Below are 23,706 nucleotides of genomic sequence, written 5' to 3'. Positions count from 1 at the left end.
GTAATACAATCCAAACGGAGTGGGCCAGCTCTGTAGGCGTACCGCTTTAAATGGACAGCTCTGACAGAGCGATACATATACATGCTGTGTACATTCAGAAATGCCAGGAGATTGCATCCGGATAGCATAATATTTATAGGTATTAGCAAATGGTCTAAACTTATGTTCACGTGTAATTCATTACTTTATTCACTTAATGTATTTTGAGCCATAGGGGAGGTCAGGCACTAAGCTAAGCCCTGGAAATAACAAAACTGACGAATACGACTTGACGTGGAGTGCTGACTGTAATACAATCCAAACGGAGTGGGCCAGCTCTGTAGGCGTACCGCTTTAAATGGACAGCTCTGACAGAGCGATACATATACATGCTGTGTACATTCAGAAATGCCAGGAGATTGCATCCGGATAGCATAATATTTATAGGTATTAGCAAATGGTCTAAACTTATGTTCACGTGTAATTCATTACTTTATTCACTTAATGTATTTTGAGCCATAGGGGAGGTCAGGCACTAAGCTAAGCCCTGGATGTGGGTGGGTGAACAACAACCTGTGCAATCAGGTAATACAATCCAAACGGAGTGGGCCAGCTCTGTAGGCGTACCGCTTTAAATGGACAGCTCTGACAGAGCGATACATATACATGCTGTGTACATTCAGAAATGCCAGGAGATTGCATCCGGATAGCATAATATTTATAGGTATTAGCAAATGGTCTAAACTTATGTTCACGTGTAATTCATTACTTTATTCACTTAATGTATTTTGAGCCATAGGGGAGGTCAGGCACTAAGCTAAGCCCTGGAAATAACAAAACTGACGAATACGACTTGACGTGGAGTGCTGACTATGTCCCAAGCAGTGTGAAAGCTGTGAGGACACAGCAGTGAATGAAATGGAGAATAGAAAACGAAAAGCAGAATGGGTACTTGCCACAATAAGTGCTATAACCTGGGAAGTTAACACTGCTATGGAAGTTCACGCTGGGCGCCACTTTTTCTGAATTTGAGACAGGAAGCTCCTGGAAGTCGTGATGTCTAAACTGAGACTTGAAAGATGACTAAGAAGTGGCCAGACAAGGGGGAGCTGGCTTTGAGGGCTGGGAGGGTGTGAAAAGAAGGCCATAGCACTTGGGATGACCAGAGGTGCGAGGGCACTATTGTACTGAGTTGGATGTGGGGAGGCAAGCCCCATGCAGATCGTGGAAGGGTATTTTAAACCCTGCTCTACAGAGCTGTTGGCACTACTCCACTGCTTCCTACCATGCAGAGGTTAGGACTATGTGCCTCTAAATGAACATAACACCAGAGTTGAATCACATCTCTGCCACTTACTAATTTGGTGATCTTGTGCAAATTAGTTAACCTCACTGAGCCTTCTGTTTCCGGTTTGAAAAATGTGGGTTAGGAAGAGGCGAGGAGAAAGGAAGTTGCATTTTCATCAGAATTGTCAGGTAAAGCCTCCCTGGGGAGATGACAGATACCCAACAGCAAGGAGGCCAGAGTGGCTGGAGTAGACTGAGTAAGGGGAGAAGAAGCAGATGAGGTCCAAGAGGTAACAATAAGGGTCAGCTTACAAAAAGGCTTTTATTTCATATGAGAAGGGGAGCCCTTGGAGGGTTTTGAGCAGAGGTAAATAATTTGATCAACTCTTTTTAAGAAGATCAGTCTAGAGGCTGTGTTGAGAGTAGACTCAAGTGGACACTTGAATGGACAAGTGCAGAGGGGGGAACAGACCAGGAAGCTTTGGTCATAATCCACGTGAGAGTGATGTGGTTTGGAGCAGGGTGCTAGCAAAAGAGGTGGTGAGAAGTGATTGGATTCTGGATGTACTTTAAGATAGAACTGAGAAGATTTCATTCCCAAAGGATAAGTCTTAATAAAAAAGTAAAATGCAAGATGAAGCTCTTATTATTTATTTATTCAGTCACAAAGTTAATTTTTCAAAGAATGTATTCAGTTTCCTTTTAAGGGAAAAGGGTTTCCTTTTAAGGAAAAAAGACAAGACTGTTAAAGCAAGTAAAATGAAGTTTTAATAGCAGTGGAAGATGTATATGTTCGGATTTATCCGTAATTGTTCCAGCTCTGAAAACAAGTACCTACTTTGCAAACCACCACACTTTTTCAAAGTTAAAAACAAAAATGATAAAATGAGTATAAGATGTGTAAATTACTTGCCCTACATAAGAAGATGGCTGACAAGTTACAAAGTTAAAGCATGATTCTAATTCCTGTTATACTTACTCTCTGATGACTTTATTTCTATATCTAATTCCTTCTGGGATCTAGAGAGTAATCGTTCCCTTTCTACTATAAGAAAATATATGCGTTTGGAGAAAACACATAATTTGTTTGATTGTCCTATATGTTCACTGTATCGCTATTGAAAGCTTTCTTGCAACAGTAAGGGAGGTGAGTGGGGGGAGCTTTGTAGTGTGACCAGAGACAAGGAAGAGGTAACAAATGAGATGAACACAGAGAATGTTAAAGACATCAACCTGGCTGAGGCCAGGGGATCGTGCAGTTAAATTAAATAGGTATGATAGGGCCCATTCTTAAGGAGTTTGATGGCTTTGCTTAATTGGTATATAGTTAATGTAATAGGTACATGTTCTTTTGGGTTTTTTCCCCCGAAGGAAACCTCAGTGAACACAGTTGGTTTTTAAATCCATGGTTTTAAAATTAAAGTATGGAAATTTTGGAGATTGTACGATTTCAGAAATTGAACACACAGTTGTTGGGTGAAGCGTGTAAATATTTGAGACCTCTGTTAGGTCTAAGACCTCTGTTAGGAGCTGTTGAACAAAAGTCTTCCTTAGGAAGATCTGAGCCCTGGGAGTCAGTGCTCATGCCTCCCTGATGTTACTTCGCAACACAGAAACCTTCAGCAACTGTCTTCCCATTTTCCAGCCTACTTTCCTGACCTTACTTCACTCTCCTCTTTCTTCCCAGTGTTCCCACCATGCCTTGATCACCCATCCCAGATCTTACCTTCTCCTGTCCTAATAATCCCACCCCCACCCAGTGGCCTCCCTACTCATATCTGTCCATTAGCTGCACCTTTCAAGTCATTTCAGCCTTTACCAGGGATCTCCCCTATGCTTAAGACATTGTTTTTTCATAACCTTTTGCTTGTTCCCTCCCCCAGACCCCATTTTAATTTTTCTTGCTGTCTTGCGTCACTCTTTGTATATCTGTGTGTCTTGTCCCTTCCGCACCAGACTTCTTTTTTTTTTTTTTTTGCGGTACGTGGGCCTCTCACTGTTGTGGCCTCTCCCGCTGCGGAGCACAGGCTCCGGACGCGCAGGATCAGCGGCCATGGCTCACCGGCCCAGCCGCTCCGCGGCATGTGGGATCCTCCCGGACCGGGGCACGAACCCGTGTCCCCTGCACTGGCAGGCAGACTCCCAACCACTGCGCCACCAGGGAAGCCCCCCACCAGACTTCTTGATAACAGGATCTGTGTCTTATACTTCTTTGTACCTTCCTCAGGTAGTACAGTAGCACAACCTACTGCTGGTGCTGATTTTATTCTTATACATTTATTATCCTCTTCCCCCATTAAAGGTAGTATTTATACAAGGGCATAGATTATCATTTCCAAATATTCCTTCTGTGTTTTGAGAAATACACAAAGCATAGTATTAGTATAATGTAGTCAGATGGATGTGTCCATTACCGGTTTCTGAATCTCAAGCCTTCCAATATTTTTTTTCCAGGTGGGCATACCACTGAGATCCTGAGGCTGCTTGAGAACTTGTCCGATGCTTACTGTCCTAGACATTATATCATTGCTGACACTGATGAAATGAGTGCCCATAAAATAAATTCTTTTGAAGGAAATCGAGCTGATAGAAACCCCAGTGCTATGGTAAGTGGTAATTTCTATGTCTAAGAAAAGTTACAAGTTATGTATTGAATTTAATTTTCTCTAGAAACAAGCTCATGACCCTTCAGTGCCCTGCTCACACAATGCAGTCAACTGTTTATTGCTGATGAAATATAGTTCTTTTACTACCCAAATATAGAAACTTCTTTAAAATAAATCTTCAAATCAAAATGGTTGCTTGATTTCTTATATTCTCTTCTATTATTTAAATAGAGAAAATTGTTTCTCAGTAATTCCAACTGTGAAAATTGTTTTATTTATACTTACAGAAAGCATCCAGTTCACGTGCTTCTTGGTTCTTCGTTAAAGTTCTTTATCAGTGTATTACGTGTATTGATAATTTGATTTATCTATTGCTACTTCTTATTCTTCCAATCGTATCTGTACCTGCCTTTAAAATTACTTCTCTGCTCCTGGTTGCTCACTTCGTTTTAGCATGATAGCAGAATTTGGGATAAATTGAAAAAAGTGGAACTTCTTAATCAGGAAGGAAACTAGTGCTGTTCCTTGTTAGATCGTCTCCATCCATCCCTCTCTCTGGTACCTGCCCAGCCACAGGGCTCCAACAGGTAGTTCAGGAGTGGACAGGCCACCCAGCTCAGGCCACTCAAAGTGTTCCTCCAGGCTTTTTGGACTTGGGGACCCAGAAAATGAAAGTAGTCTTTCTTCAGGGGTTCAGCTCTGTAAAAGAAAACTTGGAAGCTGCCGGCAGTCATGTTTTCACCTGCTGGCTAAAGACAGACTGCAGCTAGAGAAAAGAATGAAGTTCATCCACAGGAAGAACAAGATGGGAAACCAGATGGTGACTCCTGCCTTCATTGACTCCAGAGCTGCTTCCATATGGGCCTTGTCTTGGTGGTTCTTATGTTTCTTGGAAGTCAGGATCCACTAATATAACTCATCCTCCACTGACCTTTTTAGGTAGTTAAAGCCTGCTTTAGTTACGTTTTGTTCACTTATAAACATGATCCCTCAATAACGCACTACTAAACTGTGTTCTTGGAAAATCCACATCAAACAACCTTGGAATGCTCTGATGACTATTCAGCCCTAGCGAAATAAGTGGTATGTTTTTTCTTTGTGGGAGATGAGCCAAAATGCTTCATTTCTGTTTCAGGACTCAATACTGTATAGTTTCCTAGGGCTACTGTAACAAAGTACTACACACAGGGTAGCTTGAAATAAGAGAAATTTATTCTTTAATGGTCCCGGAGGCTAGAAGTCCAAAATTAAGGTGTCAGCAGGGCCGTGTTCTCTTTGGAGGCTCTGGGGTGAATCCTTCCTCACCTCTCCCTAGCTTCTGATGGTGGCCAGCAGTCCTTGGCATTTTCTGGCTTGTGTCAGCATTACTCTCGTCTCTCCCTGCATTGTCACAGGGCCATTCCTGTGTCTGTCTTCACAGGCCCTTCTTATAAGGACACCAGTCATTGGATTGAGGGCCCACCCTATTCCAGTACGACCTCATCTTAACTTGATTACATCTACAAGACCCTATTTCCAAATAGTCACTTTCATAGGTTCCAGGTGGACATGGCTTTTTTTTTTTTTGCGGTACGCGGGCCTTTCACTGTTGTGACCTCTCCTGTTGCGGAGCACAGGCTCCGGACACGCAGGCTCCGCGGCCATGGCTCACGGGCCCAGCCGCTCCGCGACATGTGTGATCTTCTCAGACCGGGGCACGAACCTGTGTTCCCTGCATTGGCAGGCGGACTCTCAACCACTGCGCCACCAGGGAAGCCCCCCACATAGGTTTTTAAATTAGCTTTGAAAAATTCACAAAGAACTCTGTTGGGATTTTGGGTTGAATTGAATTGAATCTGTCCATCAGTTTCAGGAGAACTTACATCTCTTTGATGATTATCTTCCTATCTGGAAACATCACCTTTCTCTCCATTACAGTATTTAGATCTCCTTTAATGCTTTTCAGTAACATTTCTAATTTTCTTCATAAGAGTCTGGCATATCTTTTGTTGTGTTTATTTCTAGGTACCTTGTATTCTTTTATTATTGTTGTAAGTGGTATAACTTTTAATAATATTTCCTGTGTTGCAATATATAGAAATACAATTGATTTTTATAAAGTGATCTTATAAGAACCACCTGGCTACACTCTAATCCTAATTTGTACACTTTTGTGTTCTTAATGAAGATAATCTTATCATCTACAAGTAGTAATAATTGTGATTCTTTCTTTGTAATCCTTACATCTTTTAGTGCTTTTTTTCTCATTTTGTTATTAGAACTTCCGGAACGGTAATGAATAGGAGCCGTGTAGTGGCCATCTTTGCATGCTTTCTGCTTTAAAAAATGTGTTGAGTTTTATTTTAAATAATAGTTAGTTGTTGATTTTTATCAAATGTCTCCTCTGCATCTGAGATGATCTTATAATTTTTCCAACTTTTTCTGTTTATATGGACAATTACATGGTTATGAACTAGTCTTGAATTCCTGGAATAAACCCAGTTTGTTCATGGTGCATTGTATTTTAATGCATTGCTGGATTTGATTTGCAAACATATCATTTAGGATTTTTTTGTTTATGTTCGTGACGGAGATTGCCCTGTATTTTTCCTTTCTCATGCTGTTCTTTAGTTTTGGTATCAAGGTTACACTAGTCTCATTATGTGAGTTGTAGGGTATACACAACTTTTTGCTCTTTGGGGGAATTTGTATAAGTACGGAATTAATTGTTTTAAGTTTCTTTTTCTTACAATATTATTAACTGCAGTCACCATGCTGTATTGCATCCCTATGACTTCTTTATTTTATAACTGCAAGCTTGCGGCTTTTGACCCCTTCACCTATTTCCCTCACCCCCAATGCCCCACCTCTGGTAACCACCAAATCTGTTCTCTATACCTGTGAGCTTGGGTTTTTTGTTTTCTGGTTTTTTTAGATTCCACATATAAGTAAGATCATATTGTATTTGTCTTTCTCTGTCTGACTTATTTCACTTAGCATAATGCCCTCAGGGTCCATCAAGGTAGTCACAAAGGGCAAGATTTCCTTTTTTAAGGCTGAATAATATTCTGGTGTGTGTGTGTGTGTGTGTGTGTGTGTGTGTGTGTGTGTATGTATCAATCACATTATATTCAGTATTTATCCATTCATCCATTGGTAGACACTTAGGTTGTTTTCATGGTTTGCCTATTGTAAATAATGCTTCAATGAACTTGGGGTAGTGTATATCTTCTTGAGTTAGTCTTTTCATTTTCTTTGGATAAGCATCCAGAAGTGGAATTGCTGGATTATATAGTAGTTCTATTTTTAATTTTTTGAGGAACCTCCATACTGTTTTCCATAGTGACCACACCAACAGCGTACAAGGGTTCCTTTTTCTCCACATCCTTGCCAACACTTACTATCTCTTGTTCATTGTGTGCGTGTGTGTGTGTGTGTGTGTGTGTGTGTGTACCACATCTTCATCCATTCATCTGTTGATGGACACTTAGGTTGCCTCCATATCTTGGCAATTGTAAATAATGCTGCTATAAACATTGGGGTGCATGTATCTTTTTGACTTAGTGTTTTTGTTTTTTTCAGATATATACCCAGGAGTGGAATTGCTGGGTTTATAGTAGTTCTATTTTTAGTTTTTTGGGAAACCTCATACTGTTTTCCACAGTAGCTGCACCAATGTACTTCCCACCAACAGTGTAGGAGGGTTCTTTTTTCTCCACATCCTCACCAACAAATGTTATTTGTGTTCTTTTTGATGATAGCCATTCTGACAGGTGTGAGGGGATATCTCATTGTGGTTTTGATTTGCATTTCCCTCACGATTAACGATGTTGAGCATCTTTTGATGTGCCTGTTGGCCATCTGATGTCTTCTTTGGAAAAATGTCTATTCAGACCTTCTGCCCATTTTTTAATCAGGTTGTTGGACTTTTTTTTTTGATGTTGTTATATGAGCTGTTTATATATTTTAGATATTAACCCCTTATTAATCATATCATTTGCAAATATTTTCTCCCATTCAGTAGGTTGTCTTTTCATTTTGTTGATGGTTTCTTTTGATGTGCAAAAGCTTTTAAGTTTAATTAGGTTCCATTAGTTTATTTTTGCTTTTGTTTCCATTGCTTTAGGAGACAGATCCATAAAAATAGTGCTAAAATTTATGTTGGAGTCTTCTGCCTATGTTTTCTTCCAGGAGTTTTATGGCTTCTGGTCTTACATTTAGGTCTTTAATCCGTTTTGAGTTTATTTTTTCTACATGGTGTTAGAGAATGTTCTGATTTCATTCTTTTACATGTATCTGTCCGGTTTTCCTAGTGCCACTTATTTAAGATACTGTCTTTTCTTCATTGTGTGTTCTTGCCTCCTTTGTCCTAGATTAATTGACCATAAGCACATGGGTTTATTTCTGGGATCTCTGTTCTGTTCCATGGATCTGTGTGTCTGTTTTTGTGCCAGTACCATACTCTTGATTACTATAGCTTCATGGTGTTGTCTGAAGTCAGGAAGCATGATTCCCCCAGCTGTGTTCTTTTTTCTCGAGATTGTTTTGGCTATTTGGAGTCTTTTGTGTTTCCATACAAATTTTAAAATTATTTGTTCTAGTTCTGTGAAAAATGCCTTTGGTATTTTGATAGATATTACATTGAACCTGTAGATTGCCTTGGGTAGCATGGTCATTTTAAGATTATTAGTTCTTCCAGTCTGTGAACATGGTATATCTTTCCATCTGTTTGTGTCATCTTCAATTTCTTTCATCAGTGTCTTACAATTTTCCAAGTACAGCTCTTTTACCTCCTTAGGTAGATTTATTCCTAGGTATTTTGTTCATTTTGATGCAATTGTAAATGAGATTGTTTCCTTAATTTCTCTTTCTGATAGTTCATTGTTAGTGTATAGAAATGCAGCAGATTTTTGTATATTAATTTTGTATCCTGCAATTTTACCAGGTTCATTGATGAGCTCTAGTAGATTTTTGGTGGTGTCTTTAGGATTTTTTAATGTATCATGTCATCTACAAACAGTGCCAGTTTTATGTCTTCCTTTCCAATTTGGATTCCTTTTACTTCTTTTTCTTCTCTGGCTGTGGATAGGATTTCCAATACTATGTTGAATAAAAGTGGTGAGAGTGGGCATTCTTGTCTTGTTCCTAATCTTAAAAGAAATGCTTTCAGCTTTTCACCATTGAGTATGATCTTAGCTGTGGACTTGTCATATACGGCCTTTATTATGTTGAAGCATGTTCTCTCTGTGCCCACTTTCTGGAGAGTTTTTATTGTAAATGGATGTTGAAGTTTATGAAAAGGTTTTTTCTGCATCTGTTGAGATGATTGTATGGTTTTTATGCTTCAGTTTGTTAATGTGGTATATCACATTTATTTATTTGCAGAGATTGAAAAATCCTTTCATCCCTGGGATAAATTCCACTTGATTGTGGGGTATGATCCTTTTAATGTACTGTTGAAGTCGGTTTGCTAGTGTTTTGTTGAGGATTTTTGCATCTATGTTCATCAGTAATGTTGACCTGTAATTTTCTTTTTTGTAATATCTGTGTCTGGTTTTGGTGTCAGGGTGATGCTGACTTAATAGAATGAGTTTGGATGTGTTCCTTTCTCTGCAGTTTTTTGGAATAGTTTGAGAAGGATAGGTGTTGACTCTTCTCTAAATGTTCAGTGGATTTCACCCGTGAAGGCTTCTGGTCCTGGACTTTTGTTTGTTGGGAGGTATTTTTGTTATTGATTCAATTTAATTACTGGTAATTGGTCTGTTCATATTTGTATTTCTTCCTGATTCAGTCTTGAAGGATTATGTATTTTAAGGAATTTGTCCATTTCTTCTAGATTGTCCATTTTACTGGTATATAGTTGTTCATAGTCTCTTATGATCCTTTGTATTGCTGTGGAGTCAGCTGTAACTTCTTTTTTATTTCTGATTTTATTGATTTGGGCTCACTTTCTTTTTTTCTTAATGAGTCTGGCTAAAGGTTTATCAATTTTATTTATCTTTTCAAAGAACCCCCTCTTAGTTTCCTGGATCTTTTCTATTGTCTTTTAGTCTCTATTTCATTTACTTCTGCTCTGATGTTTATGATTTCCTTTTTCTACTATCTTTGGGTTTTGTTTTTCTTTTTCTAGCTCCCTTAGGTATAAGGTTAGATTTTTTATTTGAGATTTTTCTTGTTTGCTGAGATAAGCTTGTATTACTGTAAATGTCCCTCTTAGAACTGTTTTTGCTGCATCCCATAGATTTTGGATCATTATGTTTTCATTTTCATTTGTCTTCAGGTATTTTTTTTATTTCCTCTTTGATGTCTTCAGTGGTCCATTGGTTGTTTCATAGCATAATATTTAGCCTCCATGTGTCTGTGTGTTTTGCAGTTTTTTTCTTGTAGTTGATTTTTAGTCTCATAGCATTGTGGTCAGAAAAGATGCTTGATATGGTTCCAGTTTTCTTAAATTTACCAAGGCTTGTTTTGTAGCAAACCATGTAATACATCCTGGAAAATGTTTCATGCACACTTGAAAAGAATGTGTATTCTGCTGCTCTTGGATGGAATGTTCTATATATATAACTATTAAGTCCATTAGTTCTGTTGTGTCATTTAAAGCTAGTGTTTCCTTATTGATCTTCTGTCTGGATGATCTGTTCATTGATGTGAGTGAGGGGTTAAAGTCCCTTACTGTTATTGTTACTGTTGATTTCTCCCTTTGTGTCTGTTAATATTTGCTTTATGTATTTAGGTGTGCCTATGTTGGGTGCATATGTACTTACAATTATTATATCTTCTTCTTGGGTCGCTCCCTTGATCATTATGTCATGCCCTTCTTTGTCTCTTGTAACAGTCTGTATTTTAAAATCTATTTTGTCTGCTATAAGTATTGCTACCCCAGCTTTCTTTTGATTTCCATTTGCATGGAATACCTTTTTCCATCCCCTCAGTTTCAGTCTGTGTGTGTCTTTAGATCTGAAGTGAGTCTCTTGTAGGCAGCATATATATGGGTCTTGTTTTTGTATTCATTTAGGCACTCTGTGTCTTTGGCGCATTTAGTCCATTTACATTTAAAGTAATTATTGATATGTATGCTCTTATTGCCATTTTGTTCGTTGTTTTGGGGTTCTTTTTGTAGGTCTTTCTTGTTCCTTTCTTCTTTTGTCCTCTTGTGATTTGATGATTATCTTTAGTATTAGATTCTTTTTTCTTTTGTATGTGATATATATGATTATGATTGTGATACGATTGTTTTAAGTTTCTGATCTCTTAATTTCAAATGCATCTTAATTTCAAATGCATTTTAATGCATTTGTACTCTCCTCCCCTCATGATTACTGTTTTGGATATCATATTTTACAAATAATTGTTTTGTGTATCCCTTAACTGCTTATTGTGGATATAGATGGTTTTTACTACTTTTGTCTTTTAACCTTCCTGCTAGCTTTGTGCATAGATAATTTCCTACCTTTACTGTATGTCTGCTTTTACCGATGAGCTTTTTCCATTCATATTTTCATGTTTCTAGTTGTGACCTTTTCTTTTTTGCCTAGAGAATTTCCTTTAACATTTCTTATATAGCTGGTTTGGTGGTGCTTTTTTTTTTTTTTGCGGTACGCGGGCCTATCACTGTTGTGGCCTCTCCTGTTGCGGAGCACAGGCTCCAGATGCGCAGGCTCAGTGGCCATGGCTCACGGGCGTAGCTGCTCTGCGGCATGTGGGATCTTCTCAGACTGGGGCACGAACCCATGTCCCCTGCATCGGCAGGCAGACTCTCAACCACTGCGCCACCAGGGAAGCCCCCTGGTGGTGCATTTTAACAATATTAATTTTTCTAATCCATGAGCACAGAATATCTTTCCATTTATTAGTGTCTTCTATAATTTCTTTCATCAGTGTCTTATAGTTTTCAGTGTGCAAGTCTTTCACCTCCTTGCTAAATTTATTCCTAGGTATTTTATTCTTTTTAATGCAGTTGTAAATGGTATTGTTTTCTTAATTTCTCTTTCTGATAATTTGTTAAAAGTGTGTAGAAATGCAACAGGTTTTGCCTGTTGAATACAACAGGTTTTTGCCTGTTGATTTTGTATCCTCCAACTTTACTGAATGTGTCTGTTAGTTCTAACAGTTTTTTGGTGTAGTGTTTAGGGTTTTCTATGTATAATATCATGTCATTTACAAATAGTGACAATTTACTTCTTCCTTTACAATATTAAGTTTTGTATAACTTGTCTATAACACCACCTGGCCCTGATGTGTTCTTTTTGTTATGGTTATAGGACTTTGCAGGATTTCTGTTTCTTTTTAAATCAGTATAACTTAAGATATTTTTCTAGGAACATATTTAATTTTGGTAACCTTGAAAACGTATTGGCATTAATATTTTCAAAATATTCTCTTGCTATTTTTTGTAATCTGTGCTATAGTGTTTGTGCGGTATGTCTTTTTCCATCTCTTTTGACTTTTGTTTGTCATTATGTTTTAACTGTGTCTTTTATAAATGACATAAAGCACAATTTTAAAATTCAAAACTGAGAATCATTGTCTTTTAACAAGCACGTTTGGTATCTGTACATTTATTTTAATTACTAATATATTAGATTTATTTCTACTATTTTATTTGATTCTTTCTATTTACCATACTTTTCTTCGATGTTTTTTTCCTTTTCTGTCTTCTTTTTGGATTAATTTAGCTTTCATTGTCCTCCCTTTTCCCCTTCTCCTAGAATGGAAATTATTCTCTTATCTTAGCCATTTTCCTTAAACTGTTAACATGGATATCCACCTTAAAGTCAAAAACTTAGTATCTCCAGCCTCCTTCTGAAAAAAAAAAAGCTTTTAGAATGTTCTAACTGTGAGGACCTCCTCCCATCGTATTATTTTATTGTTTAGTGTTTTGGTTCTACCTTGTTTTTATTCCACTTAAATTACTTATTACTATTATTGTTTTATGCAGTTAGTAATTATTTAGATTTATGTAGTATTTTCTTTCCTTACCCTTACTGCTTCTTTCTTTTGGATCCAATGGTTTTTTTTTTTTTTTTTTTGCGGTACGCGAGCCTCTCACTGTTGTGGCCTCTCCCGTTGCGGAACACAGGCTCCGGACGCGCAGGCTCAGTGGCCATGGCTCATGGGCGCAGCCGCTCCACGGCATGTGGGATCTCCCCGGACCGGGGCACGAACCCGTGTCCCCTGCATCAGCAGGCGGACTCTCAACCACTGCACCACCAGGGAAGCCCTCCAATGTCTTTTTCCCAGAAATATATATTTTGTTAGTTCTTTCGTGGAAGGTCTGTAAGTGATTTATTCTTTCCATGTTTTTTGTTTGCTTGAAAATATGTTTTTGTTTTGCCCTCCTTTGACTGCATTCTGTGTTTAGAATTCTAGTTTGAATTTTTTCCTTCGTAATTGTGAATTTAACATTTATTCATTTTTTTAAGACAAGTATTTATTGAATTCCCACTGGTGCTAGTGATACGGTAGTGAATAGAATACAAATATCTCTGCCCTTGTGGTGACTATATTCCAGTGGGGGGATAGTAAACAAGATAATTAAGTAAAATGTATAATATGTTAATGATAAATGGTGAGGAGAGGAATAGAGTAGGGAAAGGGAATGGAGAGTACTGGGGAGTTGAAGGGAGGTTTCAGTTTTGGGTAGAGTGGCTGGGAAAGGTGACATTTGAACAAAGACTTGAAGAAGGTGAGCTGTAAAGCAAACTGAGGGAAGAGAATTCTTGAAGAGGAAGCAATAACTGCAGCACAGGGCCCTGAGGTGGGGCTGTGCCTGGCATGTTTATAGAATAGCAAGGAGATCAGTGTGGCCAAAGCAAAGTAAGCGAGAGAAAGCTGAGTAGGTTATGAGGCCATGGAGGTCAAAGTGAGGATAATGGGGTCAGAGTTTTTAAGACCTTTTGGTCCATTTTTAGTCTTAGATTTTTTCCCCATGAGTGACGTGGGGAACCATTGGGAGTGTATAGGTAGGGGAGTGATAATCATCTGACTTATATTTTAATAGGATCATTTGGGCTGCTGGATAAACTCAAAAGGAGAAGGGCAGAGCAAGGAAAGGAGTTTGGGAGCTATTGCAGTAATTCAGGTGAGAGACCAACATGGCTTGGACCAGGATGGCAAGAGTGGATGTGTTGGGAAGTAGTGAGATTCTGGACATATTTTGAAGGAAGAGCTAATAGGATTTCCTGGCAGATAAGGTGTGAGGTGTGGGGGGGGAAATGAGGAGTGAAGAATGACATTTCAGATTTTTGGCCTAAGCTACCAGGAAAATAGAGTTGCCATTCATTTACATGAGGAAGATTATCTGAGGGAGCAGGAGGGCCAATGTGGGATGTCTGTAACCATATAAACAAGGATGTGGACTGTGCAGTTGGATATATGAGTCTGAAGTTGAGGAGGGAGGCTGGTCTGGAATATGAATTTTGGAGTCATCTGTGTTTAAATGGTAGTACTTAAAACAGGAAACTATGAGATCACCCAGGGATTGAATGTAGTTAGGAAATAGAAGACGACTGAGAACTGAGCCCAAAGCGCTCTAGCTTTCAGGGGAGCTGTTACTGTCCTGGAAATATCGACTGCCAATTTATTGTTCCTCTGTATGCCTCTCCTCCAGAACTGGGGGCGGGTACGGGGGGAGCACTCAAACTCCAGCTCTAGGTTTCTGGCATCATTGTCTTCCTCCCAAACCTCAGTGTTACAGGCTGTCTGCTGCCATTTCATTTTCTTCTTGTTTCTGGCAAGTAGGGATTTCCCTTCTTTTCAGTTCAGTAAAATAGTATTTCAGTATATATCTTACAGAATTTTAATCCATTTATAGAAGGAGGGTTTGGGTGTTGGTTTAAGTCAGAGTTTTATCATATCCTCTGTTTAGATGCCTATTCTGCACTATATGTGTAAATAGCACCCCCCTACCCACCCCATTTTCCTCACTTTTTTATTTATTTATTTTTTAATTAAAAATTTTTTTTTATTCATTTTTGGCTGTGTTGGGTCTTCGTTGCTGCACGCGGACTTTCTCTAGTTGTGGTGAGCGGGCACTACTCTTGGTTGCAGTGCGCGGGCTTCTCATTTCAGTGGCTTCTCTTGTTGCGGAGCATGGGCCCTAGAGGGCATGGGCTTCAGTAGTTGCAGCACGTGGGCTCAGTAGTTGTGGCTCGCGGGCTCTAGAGCGAAGGCTCAGTAGTTGTGGCGCACGGGCTTGGTTGCTCCGTGGCATGTGGGATCTTCCTGGACCAGGGATTGAACCCATGTCCCCTGCATTAGCAGGCAGATTCTTAACCACTGCACCACCAGGGAAGTCCCGCCTCACTTTTTAAAATCTGGTGTAACTGTACCAACTGCAGTTTCCTAGCTGTAGATAATACTACTGTGGTTAAAGGCCTTGACCATCTCTTTATAGTTAGATTTTTTTCAGACCTCTTAAGTAAGCCCAGAAACTCTGTACCACTTTAAAGCATTATCAGTAATTGTACTCTGTGCCTGGGCAAGGTGTCTCATCCATATCTCTCAGAGCACTTTAGGAATAAAAGTACATCAGTTCCCACTTGGTTCTGTTTGAAAGCCAAAACCCACGTTTTCAGCACAAGCCTGCTCTTCCAAAAACATAAGGAAGACCTTCCCAGAAGTCAGAAGATACAAATGACCCACTGTTAATCACTTGGAGTTGCCCAAGTAGCATAGGAATTTTCTATTGTTTGGTTAATAAGTTATTCTGATATGGAATTAGTTAATTTCTAAATGTTTTTGCTAGTTTGTAGAAAAATATTTAAATGTTCATATTTGTCTATTTGTGCTATATATAAATATACAGCAGATTTTAAAGCTAAATATTAAATGAATGTAATCTTATTAATTGAATGGTAGAGATGACCTACTTTTGTCACAGAAACTTCATTCACATTCTTCCTAATTCCTTTGATTTGGTGTATTCTTTTAATTATATTTAAAATCTTTAGGTACATAATTCACCTTATTTGTAGTTACACAAGAGTGAAGAGAAATAGTTATTCCTGGTACACTTTCTAACTCCTCTATAGTCTGTGTATCTCTAAGTAGTTTAAGTAGCTTTTTAAGAGAAACAGGCATCTCTGGGGAGAAACATCTCTATCCCACTCAAATAAAGCAAGTGAGATTAGAAAGGTGAGGGGCAGAAAGCTAAGCAAAACAAAAAACAAGTGAATGTTTAGCTGTGAAATTACTTATATGAAAAAAATATCTTGAAATGCCCTCTAAAGAAAATGTAATTTCCCCTGGGATTAGCTCTAAAGTAAAGAGTAGCTGAAGTAATATCTTTCAGGAAAATTGGATAGTAACCTTTCCAAATAGAACCAATTACCAGAGCTATATTAAATGACAGTAAGTGAAAAATCTCACCAGAGCTTTCTTCCTGGAAAGCAGTAGTCTGCTTGTTGGCCTGTGTTTCAGCAGGGACATCCACCCCTTCGACACACGGGGGGAAATGAGGCTCAGGGCATTGCACTGTAGATTCTGGTTCATCCTTTATTTGCTTCTCTGTCTGCACCTCATTTGTTAACCACGTCGCTTGACAACCCTTACTCCTGGTGACTTCTGTTAGAGGATGAGTTGGCACCTTCAGATCATATCACTAAAGGAAAGAGTTCAGTGACATTCGAATAAAACATTTTTAAAATGCACGTAAAAATCAGAGTGAGGGCTTCCCTGGTGGTGCAGTGGTTGAGAGTCTGCCTGCCGATGCAGGGGACACAGGTTTGTGCCCCGGTCCAGGAGGATCCCACGTGCCGCGGAGTGGCTAGGCCCGTGAGCCATGGCCGCTGAGCCTGCGCGTCCGGAGCCTGTGTTCTGCAATGGGAGAGGCCACAACAGTGAGAGGCCCGCGTACCAAAAAAAAAAAAAAAAAAAAAATCAGAGTGGGCTTTTTTCATATATAAAACAATAGAAGTTGTGAAAACTGATTTGAAGGGTTAAAAATTAGAGCCAACATTCTTTACTTCTGGGTCACTTAACTAGAGTTCTCACTCCTCTATGATTAAGCTTATAATGTTTCACCAAGAAAGATTATTTTTTTGTTTATTTAGTCAAAAAATATTAAATGAGTGCCAATTCTGTACAGACACTTTGTTTATGTGGATATTTCAGCAAATCTTTATTGAATATGCCCGAGAATATCTGCCTCAGGACTGTAAGTGGTTATTTTTGTTTCGTTATGCTTTTCTTTCCAAAATTTGTTTGTTTCTTAATTGAAAAACTGTAGACGGCAAAGAAGCATATAAAGTAAAAAATGGGAGTTTCCTATAACCACTCCAACCCACTCTGTGGAGGGAAACACTGTACCAGCTTGAGTCATACCCTGCTGTATATACATGTACTTATAACAAAATATTATGACATTACATGTACATATATACACATAACTACATAAACAGCATTGAGGGAGCAGAGTATGGCTAATTTATAAATCACACCCTATATATTGCTTTCACCTATTTTGCATTTAACTTTATACCTTCATAGTTTTCCATGTTGGTACTTGTAGGTCTACCTTGTACTTTTTAATGATTGGATAGTAGACTGTAGTATTGATGTGTCTTTTCCCTATTGCTGTTTTCACTTTTTCACTGAATACTGCAGTAAACATTTTTGTACTTATGTTATATACAGTCTGCAAGTATTCTTATAACTTTCCAAATTTTCTACAAATGTGGGTGTGACATTGATTAAAAGAAAAATTAAAAACGAAAAGCCTAAATTAAGTACCTTGCTGATGTGAAAGGGCATGTCACCCCATTGGCACTATAGCATTCTGGTAGTATGTTGATTGAATTCCTGTTTTGAGGTAAATGCAATAAACATGAAAAAGTATCACGTGGAATAGAGCCTAGTGTAATAGATATCCCAAACTCTTGTTGTTATGGTCACTAAATAAAACCTTCCATGTGCTCTATTCATATTTTTCAGTAATTTGCTCGGGCCAGCAATACTGAATGCATGTTATATGCAAACCCTACATGTGCTGCAGTTGCTTTGGTCTCTTGTCTTCTTGTCGGCATCACATTCATATTCATGACTGCCCACATTTATCGTCCTAAAACACTGCATTGCACAAATAATCTGTTATTCTAACATTTTAAATGATTTCCTTAATATGAAAAAGTGTGTTTGGAGCCAAAAGCCAGTCTCCATTTGAGGCATTCTTTCTCCCTAGAATCAGAACCAAAAACAAGAATACCTGGCATTAGTCATTGATTTTTTTGATTTGACCCTCCACCTAAGGTGAAATAAGAGGTATAAATATTGAAAAAGAAGAAATAAAGTCACATATTCTATAAAGTATATCTCGAAACAAAAAATTCAAGTTAAAGACTATCAAATAAGAGAAGTTCAGGAAGGTGTCATGTGAATGGAATATGCAAAGATTAGTAATGTTCTTATATGCCAGTAACTATAAGAAAAGATCATGAGAAAAGATCCCTTAAATATTAAACACTGGGAGAGAGGGCAGACAGCAGAAGCAAGAAGAACTACAGTCCTGCAGCCTGTGGAACAAAAACTACATTCACAGAAAGATAGACAAGATGAAAAGGCAGATGTACCAGATGAAGGAACAAGATAAAACCCCAGAAAAACAACTAAATGAAATGGAGATAGGCAGCATTCCAGGTAAAGAATTCAGAATAATAGTGAAGAGGATCCAGGACCTCAGAAAAAGAATGGAGGCAAAGATCAAGAAGATGCAAGAAATATTTAAGAAAGATCTAGAAGAATTAAAGAACAAACAAACAGGGATAAACAATACAATAACTGAAATGAAAACTACACTAGAAGGAATCAATAGCAGAATAACTGAGGCAGAAGAATGGATAAGTGACCTGGAAGACAGAATGGTGGAATTCACTGCTGCAGAACAGAATAAAGAAAAAAGAATGAAAAGAAATGAAGACAGCCTAAGAGACCTCTGGGACAACATTAAATGCAACAACATTCACATTATAGGGGTTCCAGAAGGAGAGGAAAGAGAGAAAGGACCCGAGAAAATATTTGAAGAGATTATAGTCAAAAACTTCCCTAACATGGGAAAGCAAATAGCCACCCAGGTCCAGGAAATGTAGAGAGTCCCATACAGGATAAACCCAAGGAGAAACATGCCGAGACACATAATAATCAAATTGGCAAAAATTAAAGACAAAGAAAAATTATTGAAAGCAGCAAGGGAAAAACAATAAATAACATACAAGGGAACTCCCATAAGGTTAACAGCTGATTTCTCAGCAGAAACTCTACAAGCCAGGAGGGAGTGGCATGATATACTTAAAGTGATGAAAGGGAAGAACCCACAACCAGGATTACTCTACCCAGCAAGGATCTCATTCAGATTCGATAGAGAAATCAAAAGCTTTACAGACAAGCAAAAGCTAAGAGAATTCAGCACCACCAAACCAGCTCTACAACAAAGGCTGAAGGAACTTCTCTAAGAGGGAAACACAAGAGAAAAAAAAGACCTACAAAAACAAACCCAAGGGCTTCCCTGGTGGTGCAGTGCTTGAGAATCTGCCTGCTAATGCAGGGGACACGGGTTCAAGCCCTGGTCTGGGAGGATCCCACATGCCGCAGAGCAACTAGGCCTGTGAGCCACAACTACTGAGCCTGCGCGTCTGGAGCCTGTGCTCCACAACAAGAGAGGCCGCGATACTGAGAGGCCCGCGCACTGTGATGAAGAGTGGCCCCCGCTTGCCACAACTAGAGAAAGCCCTCACACAGAAACGAAGACCCAACACAGCAAAAATAGATTAATTAATTAATAAACCCCTACCCCCAACACCTAAAAAAAAAAAAAAACCACTAGAGACCTCTCTCTCTCTCTCTTTAAAAAAACAAAAAAACAAAAAACCCAAAACAATTAAGGAAATGAAAATAGGAACATACATGTCAATAATTACCTTAAACTTGAATGGATTAAATGCTCCAACCAAAAGACACAGGCTCGCTGAATGAATACAAAAACAAGACCCATCTATATGCTGTCTACAAGAGACCCACTTCAGACCTAGGGACACATACAGACTGAAAGTGAGGGGATGGAAAAGGATATTCCATGCAAATGGAAATCAAAAGACAGCTGGAGTAGCAATACTCATATGTGATAAAATAGACTTTAAAATAGAGAATGTTGTAAGAGACAAGGAAGGATACTACGTAATGATCAAGGGATCAATCCAAGAAGATATAACAATTATAAATATATATGCACCCAACATAGGAGAACCTCAATACATAAAGCAACTGCTAACAGCTCTAAAAGAGGAAATCGACAGTAACACAGTAATAGTGGGGGACTTTAACACCTCACTTACACCAATGGACAGATCATCCAAACAGAAAATTAATAAGGAAACAGAAGCTTTAAATGACACAATAGACCAGATAGATTTAATTGATATTTATAGGACATTCCATCCAAAATCAACAGATTACAATTTCTTCTCAAGTGCGCACGGAACATTCTCCAGGATAGATCACATCTTGGGTCACAAATCGAGCCTCAGTAAATTTAAGAAAATTGAAATATCACGCATCTTTTCTGACCACAAGGCTATGAGATTAGAAATGAATCACAGGGAAAAAAACGTAAAAAACACAAACACATGGAGGCTAAACAATACGTTACTAAATAACCAAGAGATCACTGAAAAAATCAGAGGAAATCAAAAAATACCTAGAGACAAATGACAATGCAAACACGATGATCCAAGACCAATGGGATGCAGCAAAAGCAGTTCTAAGAGGGAAGTTTGTAGCTATACAAGCCTACCTCAATAAACAAGAAAAATCTCAAGTAAACAATCTAACGTTAAACCTAAAGAAGCTAGAGAAAGAAGAACAAACAAAACCCAAAGTTAGCAGAAGGAAAGAAATCATAAAGATCAGAGCAGAAATAAATGAAATAGAAAGAAAACAATAGCAAAGATCAATAACACTAAAATCTGGTTCTTTGAGAAGATAAAAAAATTTGATAAACCATTAGCCAGACTCATCGAGAAAAAGTGGGAGAGGACTCAAATCAATAAAATTAGAAATGAAAAAGGAGAAGTTAAAACGGACACCACAGAAATAAAAAGCATCCTAAGAGATTACTACAAGCAGCTCTATGCCAATAAAATGGACAACCTGGAAGAAATGGACAAATTCTTAGAAAGTTATAACCTTCCAAGACTGAACCAGGAAGAAATAGAAAATATGAACAGACCAATCACAAGTAATGAAATTGAAACCTGTGATTAAAAATCTTCCAACAAAGTCCAAGACCAGACGGCTTCACAGGTGAATTCTATCAAACATTTAGAGAAGAGCTAACAGCCATCCTTCTCAAACTCTTCCAAAAAATTGCAGAGGAAGGAAAACTCCCAAACTCATTCTATGAGGCCAACATCATCCTGATACCAAAAGCAGACAAAGATACTACAAAAAAAGAAAAATACAGACCCAAATCACTGATGAATATAGATGCAAAAATCCTCAACAAAATACTAGCAAACAGAATCCAACAACACATTAAAAGGATCCTACACCATGATCAAGTGGGATTTATCCCAGGGATGCAAGGATTCTTCAATATATGCAAATCAATTAATGCGATACACCATATTAACAAATTGAAGAATAAACACCATATGATCATCTCAATAGATGCAGAAGAAGCTTTTGACAAAATTCAACACCCATGTATGATAAAAACTCTCCAGAAAGTGGGCATAGAGGGAACCTACCTCAACATAAAGGCCATGTATGACAAACCCACAGTAAACATCATTCTCAATGGTGAAAAACTGAAAGCATTTCCTCTAAGATCAGGAACAAGACAAGGATGTCCACTCTCACCACTATTATTCAAAATAGTTTTGGAAGTCCTAGCCGTGGCAATCAGAGAAGAAAAAGAAATAAAAGGAATCCAAATTGGAAAAGAAGTAAAACTGTCACTGTTTGCAGATGACATGATACTATACATAGAGATTCCTACAGATGCCACCAGAAAACCACTAGAGGTAATCAATGAATTTGGTAAAGTTGCAGGATACAAAATTAATGCACAGAAATCTCTTGCATTCCTATGCATTAATGATGAAAAATCTGAAAGAGAAATTAACGAAACACTCCCATTTACCATTGCGACAAAAAGAATAAACTACCTAGGAATAAACCTACCTAGGGAGACAAAAGACCTGTATACGGAAAACTAAGACACCACTGAAAGAAATTAAAGATGATACCAACATATGGAGATATATACCATGTTCTTGGATTGGAAGAATCAATATTGTGAAAATGACTCTACTACCCAAAGCGATCTACAGATTCAATGCAATCCCTATCAAATTACCAATGGCATTTTTTACAGAACTAGAACAAAAAATCTTAAAATTTGTATGGAGACACAAAAGACCCTGAATAGCCAAAGCAGTCTTGAGGGAAAAAAATGGAGCTGGAGGAATTAGGCTCCCTGACTTCAGAGTATACTATAAAGCGACAGTAATCAAGACAATATGGTACTGGCAGAAAAACAGAAATATACGTCAATGGAACAGGATAGAAAGCCCAGAGATAAACCCACGCACATATGGTCAACTAATCTATGACAAAGGAGGCGAAGATATACAGTGGAGAAAACAGAGTCTCTTCAATAAGCGGTGCTGGGAAGACTGGACAGCTACCTGTAAAAGAATGAAATTAGAACACTCCCTAACACCATACACAAAAATAAACTCAAAATGGATTAGAGACATAAATGTAAGACCGGGCACTATAAAGCTCTTAGAGGAAAACATTGGAAGAACACTCTGACATAAATCACAGCAAAATCTTTTTTGATCCACCTCCTAGAGTAATGGAAATAAAAACAAAAATAAACAAATGGGATCTAATGAAACTTCAAAGCTTTTGCACAGCAAAGGAACCATAAACAAGATGGAAAGACAACCCTCAGAATGGGAGATAATATTTGCAAATGAATCATCGGACAAAGGATTAATCTCCAAAATATATATGCAGCTCAATATTAAAAAAACAAACAACCCAATCTAAAAATGGGCAGAAGACCTAAATAGACATTTCTCCAATGAAGACATACAGATGGCCAAGAAGCACATGAAATTTGCTCAACATCACTAATTGTTAGAGAAATGCAAATCAAAACTACAGTGAGGTTCATCTCACACTAGTTAGAATGGGCATCATCAGAAAATCTACAAACCACAAATGCTGGAGAGGGTGTGGAGAAAAGGGAACCCTCTTGCACTGTTGGTGAGAATGTAAATTGATACAGCCACTGTGCAGAATGGTATGGAGGATCCTTAAAAAACTAAAAATAGAATTACCATATGATCCAGCAATCCCAGTACTGGGCATATACCCAGAGAAAACTATAATTCAAAAAGATACATGCACCCCAATGTTCATTGCAGCACTATTTACAATAGCCAGGTCATGGAAACAACCTAAATGCCCATCAACAGACACATGAATAAAGAAGTTGTGGTACATATATACAATGGAATATTACTCAGCCATAAAAAGGAACGAAATTGGGTCATTTGTAGAGACGTGGGTGCATCTAGAGATGGTCATACAGAGTAAAGTAAGTCAGAAAGAGAAAAACAAATATCGTATATTAACGCATGTATGTGGAACCTAGAAAAATGGTACAGATGAACTGGTTTGCAGGGCAGAAATTGAGACACAGATGCAGAGAACAAACGTATGGACACCAAGGGGGGAAAGTGGCAGGGGGTGGGGGTGGGCGTGTGATGAATTGGGAGATTGGGATTGACATATATATGCATATATACATATGTATACATTTTATACATATGTATAAAATGGATGA

The 23,706-nt window shown here is 38.2% G+C and overlaps 1 protein-coding gene across 3 annotated transcripts in view; it reads left to right on the top strand.

Annotated features, from left to right (window-relative positions):
• Window positions 1-23,706, top strand: part of ALG14 (ALG14 UDP-N-acetylglucosaminyltransferase subunit) — a 109,759-nt gene that overhangs the window by 1,864 nt on the left and 84,189 nt on the right. For 2 of the 3 annotated variants that reach the window (XM_024751307.1, XM_024751306.1), the window contains exons 2-3: window positions 3,721-3,872; window positions 13,855-13,935. In XM_024751307.1, the coding sequence (XP_024607075.1) occupies window positions 3,721-3,872; window positions 13,855-13,935 (233 nt within the window). The remainder of the gene's footprint in view (window positions 1-3,720; window positions 3,873-13,854; window positions 13,936-23,706) is intronic. The other variant, XM_024751305.1, reaches the window with a different exon arrangement.

The sequence above is a fragment of the Neophocaena asiaeorientalis genome, unplaced genomic scaffold (genome assembly GCF_003031525.2).
Source record: "Neophocaena asiaeorientalis asiaeorientalis breed wild unplaced genomic scaffold, Neophocaena_asiaeorientalis_V1.1 scaffold147, whole genome shotgun sequence".
NCBI classification, from domain to species: Eukaryota; Metazoa; Chordata; class Mammalia; order Artiodactyla; family Phocoenidae; genus Neophocaena; species Neophocaena asiaeorientalis.
The sequence above is the reverse complement of the archived record's forward strand: the minus strand, read 5'-3'. Positions and strand labels throughout refer to the sequence as shown.